Source organism: Amphiprion ocellaris, chromosome 14, assembly GCF_022539595.1.
Source record: "Amphiprion ocellaris isolate individual 3 ecotype Okinawa chromosome 14, ASM2253959v1, whole genome shotgun sequence".
In the NCBI taxonomy this organism is placed as follows: domain Eukaryota; kingdom Metazoa; phylum Chordata; class Actinopteri; family Pomacentridae; genus Amphiprion; species Amphiprion ocellaris.
Window position 1 is genome coordinate 2,381,762 of NC_072779.1, and position 6,000 is coordinate 2,387,761.

The 6,000-nt window shown below is 42.2% G+C and overlaps 1 protein-coding gene and 1 long non-coding RNA gene across 9 annotated transcripts in view; one reads left to right on the forward strand and one right to left on the reverse strand.

Annotated features, from left to right (window-relative positions):
• The window catches only part of LOC129350490 (uncharacterized), a 29,469-nt gene that overhangs the window by 20,935 nt on the left and 2,534 nt on the right, over positions 1-6,000 (forward strand). For both annotated transcript variants that reach the window (XR_008603903.1, XR_008603904.1), the window contains 2 exons: positions 626-816; positions 2,279-2,695. This is a non-coding gene — a long non-coding RNA (uncharacterized LOC129350490). The remainder of the gene's footprint in view (positions 1-625; positions 817-2,278; positions 2,696-6,000) is intronic.
• The window catches only part of LOC111585778 (stromal interaction molecule 1-like), a 41,777-nt gene that overhangs the window by 11,024 nt on the left and 24,753 nt on the right, over positions 1-6,000 (reverse strand). For all 7 annotated transcript variants that reach the window (XR_008603902.1, XM_055017046.1, XM_055017044.1 and 4 more), the window contains exons 8-10: positions 2,502-2,679; positions 2,261-2,428; positions 619-719 (exon numbers count right to left, since the gene is read on the reverse strand). Coding sequence is in view for 6 of the 7 variants with exons in the window: in XM_055017046.1 (XP_054873021.1) it covers positions 619-719; positions 2,261-2,428; positions 2,502-2,679 (447 nt within the window). In the remaining variant the exon portion in view is untranslated. The remainder of the gene's footprint in view (positions 1-618; positions 720-2,260; positions 2,429-2,501; positions 2,680-6,000) is intronic.

Consider the following 6,000-nt stretch of genomic DNA (forward strand, 5'->3'; position numbering starts at 1 on the left):
TGATGACCCTCTGTTTTATGGCTGATAAATGCTGTCATTTTGCCATTTTTAAAAAAAAGATAACATCTGTTATAAACCCACAGGCAAAGTTTGAGGTTCAGACGGTTAATTTTCTGCACCTTTGGAGTATTTTTTGTTACAGATTTTTTTTGGTGGTTTTTACAGAATCTGGTTGAAATGCATTATTGTTGGAGAATTTTTAATGTGACACAAAGAATAAAGTGATTTTGATGAAATATCTTAAAAATTCTGCTTGTATTTGGTTAATTTTCACAGATGTGTAGTTCTAGGACTGTCAGACAGTTCATAATCTGATGATTCTTTCTGTTTTTACAGTTTTTGCTTGATAAATGGTGTCACCGCCTGTGATTTTTAGAGGGTTAAGGGTTAATGCATGTGAAGATATTGTAGCAGACCCCAAGAATAAAAGTATGAATGTCATTACCATCAGAAATGTGCTCTTTTTTTTTTTACTTTCTGGAATTCAGATTGCTCTAAACTATCTGCTTTAAAACAACCCAACCTCAAAGACGGATTTATCCCGTGTAGTGAATCGTAGACAGTCGATGCTGCTTTAGTCACAGATCTCAACCTGACGAGATAACTGCTGTAACTCACTTTGCAGAGAGGATCTTGTGGTCGACGTCATCCAGCGAGGAGCTGTGAGCCACATGGAACGTTCCAAACAGAGAGCTCCTCTTCTTCTTAATCTTCTCTGCCTGAAACATCATCAGAGTCAGCGGTGTGTCCGAACCTCAGCAACTCCTCCAAAACCCCCAGTTCACTGGAGATACAACTAACAGCTGATGTCCACAAGTTAGTGTAAACAAAGCAGTTATTTCATTATCAATAGTTATTTGTCAGGGAACAAAACACCTCAAACTGTGACTTTGGTTCATGTTAATATACACTCCTGATCAAAATTTTAAGAAGGTTCTAAGGAGAGCCTCAAAATGCGAAAAGAAGAAATGAGTAAGCAATTTATTGAAAACAGCAATTAAACTGAAATAGGCTGTTCATCAGCTGATCAAAAGTTTCAGACCGAGGTACAAAAAACCTAGAAAACCGTCAAAACAGAAATGTAAGGGTCAAAAAAGAACTCAGTAGTGAGGAGCTCCACCATTTTTGTGGATTACTTTAGGCACGCTTCATGTTTCCAGGAGGCTGGTGGGAACGTTGCTCCACGTGGTGAAGATGCTTCATGAAGGTCTGGAACTGATGTCCATTTTTGTAGACTTCCCGTGCCATTCATCCCAGATGTTCTCAATTGGATTTAGATCAGTGGAACACGCAGGATGGTCCAAAAGAGTGATATTATTCTCCTGGAAGAAGTCCTTCGTCAGTGTGGTCCTGTTGAAAGAACATGACATTACCAACTAGATGAGGTTCTCAGTCATGAGGGATTCCGGCTGCAACATCTCCAGTCGCCGTTTGACGCCCTAAACAACCTGAAGCTCCATAGTTCCATTGAAGGAAGAAGCTCCCAGATCCTGATGGAGCCTCGTAGAGAACATTTCCAGTGGATCTCCTGGACATCCAGTAACGTTGGAAGCCATCAGGACCTTCAAGGTTACATTTATTCTGGTCAGAGAGTAAAACTTTCTTCCACCTTTCAGTGTTCCCATGTTTGGTGCTCCTTCCGAAGTCCAAACGGGTGATTTAGTGGCGTTGAAGGAGATGTGGATGTTCAAGATATTTTTTGTTTTTTAAGCCTTTTTTGAATCTACCACTTGACTTTTTGCTCCATAACCCTCAGGATCTTTTAAGAAATTCAGAATGACCGTCTTACTGCGTCCAACCTCAGCAGCGATGGAGCGTTGGAGAGGTCTCAACAATCCTACCACCTTCAAAGACAGAAAGCTTTCTGCCATCAGGAAGTTATGGCTGTGACTACCTGACAGGAAATGACATGGAATCCAAATTTATGTGCAGATTTTGGCTTTTAAAGGCTGTGGTCTTAAACTTTTGATCAGCTGACAAAAGCATGTTTGAGTTTAAATGCAGTTTTCAATAAATTACCTGTTCCAATTTGTTTTTCTCTTGCTCCCATTTCTTCTTTTCTACTGAGAACCTTCTTAAGATCCACCAGTGCAAAATACAATTTTTCAACTGGTCTTAAGATTTTGATCGGGAGTGTATTTAGATTGATTTGTTTTGTTTGATCAACCGTCAAAAATACAAAAATCATCATAGAAAGGTGAGAAACAAGCAGATACTGGTATCTGTGAAGCTGCTAACAGGAGTTTTTTTCATTCCTCACCCCCTCTCTGGCCTGCAGCAGCTGCCTCTCAGCGCTCTGCTTCTTGATGTTGTAGTACTGAACTTCGATCTCGTGCGTCAGCTGCAGCCACTTCTGCAGAGCGTCCGGCGGCAGCCAGCGAACCCGTGACTCCAGCTCCCTCTCCGCCTTCCTCAGCGCCGTGCGGACCTGCGATGGAGGACACAGAGCCGGTTAATCGATCCATCGGTCAATCGGTGGCGAACGCATCGATCGGGTCCACCTGCTCCAGCTCCTCCTCTGCGTATTTCTGCCGGCTCCTCTCGTTCTCGGTTCCCTCTCGGAGCTCGCGGAGCCGATGAGCTTCCTGCTTGGCTGAGTTGATCTCGCTCCTCAGCTCCTCCTCCACCTTCACCTTCTCCACCTGGACGCTGCGCTGCTCCTCCTGCGCCTGCTGCAGCCTGACAGGAGACAACGGTGGGTTAAACGAGCGCTCCTGAACGCATCGCGTTCACACAAAGTAGTAGTAATTGTAGCAGCTGCAGTAACCGGAACCACAAGTGTGCTGTCTATTGTTTTATTAGTCCGCCAATGAACGTGGTGGAGTTGTGTGATGTTTGGTGTACGATTGTCCGTCTGTCTGTGTTCGCAACATAAATCAAAAACTAATTAACAGATTTGGGTGAAATTTTCAGGAAAGCTCAGAAATGACCAAGAAGAATTAGGACCAACTGATTAGATTTTGGCAGTGATGCGGCTTATAGTCTGGATCCACGGATTTGTTAAAGATTTCTGTATCATTGCCAGATAGCGGCACAGTGTCACTGTAACCATGACAAGTGAACACTACATCAGCTGCCTGCTGATGATCACATGATTGTGATCCTACTACAAATCCACCACTGAGGACCACGAATGTTTATAAAACTAACTGATTAATTCTCAAGCAAGCATAAGTTGTGGCAACTGGACTAACCTCGTGTGAGTCAAAAACGTTTCACCTCTCATCCAAGAGGCTTCTTCAGTTCTGAAAGCCTGGTGGGCAGTACCAGATATTTATCCACCAGGAGGGTGGTGGCAAAAACAAGTGGACAAAGACCCGAAACCAATAGACTCGTTAGGTGTTAATGTGAGTCGTTAGCCTTTGATGGGCGGTCGTTACCCCTCCCAGCCCTCTAGGAGGGCTCCTTCGGGTCTTTGTCCACTTGTTTTTGCCACCACCCTCCTGGTGGATAAATATCTGGTACTCCCCACCAGGCTTTCAGAACTGAAGAAGCCTCTTGGATGAGAGGTGAAACGTTTTCGACTCACACGAGGTTAGTCCAGTTGCCATAACTTATGCTTGCTTGAGACTTATCATGACCTGGATGACTGAGAACATCCACAGATTTAACTGATTAATTCCTACTTCTTTAAAAAAAAAAAAAATGTAATCGTTTGAAAACATTTTAAAGTCATTTTGGACACATTGTTAGTAATTTTTTTTTAACCTTTCTCAGCCATCCTAGACCATTAACCAACTTTGGACAAATTTTGAACAGTTCAGGAGGACTTTTTTAACAAGTTCTGGACGAATTTGAGTAATTTCTAGTCATTTTGCACATATTTTGGGTCATTTCTGACAAATTTTGACAACATTTGGAGAACATATTTCTTTTATGAAGTTAAATTTGAGTCATTTTGGACATGTTTTCATTGTTTTTAGTCATTTTTGGAACCCTTCTAAGCCACCCTAGATGTTTAACTCATTTTTGGACAGATTGTGAACAGGAAAAGCTATCATTATCATATAAATAATGATAATAAAAATAACCAAAGTACCAGCAGCGGTACTGAGAGTACAAACGTGAAGTACAAGTATTTGTTTGAGGAAACTGCAGGCTGAGTGTGATTTTTCATGTTACACCGTGACTCGGTGTGTATATACTGTATGTGCTGTCTGCTGTATGTCAGCGTGTACATGCAGGTGTGTGTGTGTGTGTGTGTGTGTGTGTTTTCAGACTGAGCTGCTGGCTATTCTTTGCCCATATAAGGACTTAAGACAGAAGGCTTCTGCAGAAGCTGTCTGTACGCACACGTGTGCGCACACGTGTACGCACACGCACACACACACACACACACACACACACACACACACACACACACACACACACACAGACACACACACACACACACACAAAGTGGATGAGTTCTTCTGGCTGCTGCAGCTCCATCAGTTTTAATTACATGACATTGGAAATAAACCAAACGAGAAAGTGTTGCTGCATTTCTGAGAACAGAAATGGTCACACTCATAGAAGCAGTAATGCAGTAGCAACTACGGATGTTAATGATTACTGGGGAATCAAGTAACTGCTGCTATAAAAACCTGTGATACAAGTCGAAGGACGCGTGTCAGATATGTTATTGCTGAGCTGTAGTACCTGTTCACTAGAATAGAATAGACTAGTTTTACTGTCATCATACAGGGGGGTATGATGAAAATATAAGTAGCTGCCACTGGATGGTGCATTGAAATAAGCTAAATTAATGACAATAAATAATAAAATAGAATAAATATGGGCAGGAGATAAGCAGCATTATTAAAGGTGACACTGTGCGTTATTGTTTGGAGTTCAGAAGTCTGATGGATCATGGGTAAAAACTGTTTCTCAGCCTGTTTGTCCTGTCTTTTAAGGATCTCTTCCCTGATGGCAGCAGGCTTAACAGCTGGTCAATACTGTAGTAACCCAAGCTTCGGCCAGCAGAGAGCATTGTGGGAATTTAGCAAGCAATGGGCACCATGACAAAGTCCTCTGTGATGCTTCATGCCTAAGTGCCTTATGACAATGTTACTGTGGCCTACTGTCTACAATCTACTCCTCTCTAATGGTGTAGATTCAAAGCAGGTGTATCAGGAGACAGACTGAAATCTATTGAGTTAATTTTGTGCAATTGATTAATCAGTTATTAATTGATACAGGTTCAGGTACCAACTGAACGTGAACCTGACGCCTACTGACTGAACCTAACATGAACCGACTAAACCCCTACAGGAGGTCCTCGACCTACGCTGGAGTTCCGTTCCTACGGTGTGATGTAAGTCGATTTTCGCCGTAAATTGGAACTCCGGTGAAAATGTAAACAAATCCGCTACGTGCATCAAGATATCGACCAGTTTACATATTTGTACAACTACAGTAACAACAGTCACTAGCTCACACTGAAACACAACTTGGTAGGAAAATTCAAGTGAAAATGTAAACTGTAAGTCTGACTTGCGCTTGGGAGCCACAACGAAGTTAGTGAATGTAGCATAATCCAATGTGGTGGCAAATGTAAACGAGAAAAGCACTCAGAGAGCGCAGTACTCCGCCAAGGCTGTTCATTCCCCCATATGGCATTGTCAGAAATGCAGCATATTTTTGTAGAATGCAGCATTTGTTTATTAGTTATTGATGATCAAAAATCACAGCAACATAGAATGGGTCCATTTAATATTGATGTACCCACAAACAAAATGACTTTGCACTGAGCACAGGCGTGTGTTATGCATGTGTATGTTATGTATGGATACCGAATCATATGACCTAAATATGTAGCGGGCGGCGGGAATTGATGGGACTCAGAAACACCCCCACAATTTAATCAAGTGTTCCTTGTATCATTTACAACGGCTAAGTCCTGATAAGTCCTCAGCGGTGGATTTGTAGTAGGATCACAATCATGTGATGTAGTGTTCACTTGTTGTCATGGTTACAGTGACACCGTGCCGCTATCTGGCAATGATACAGAAATCTAAC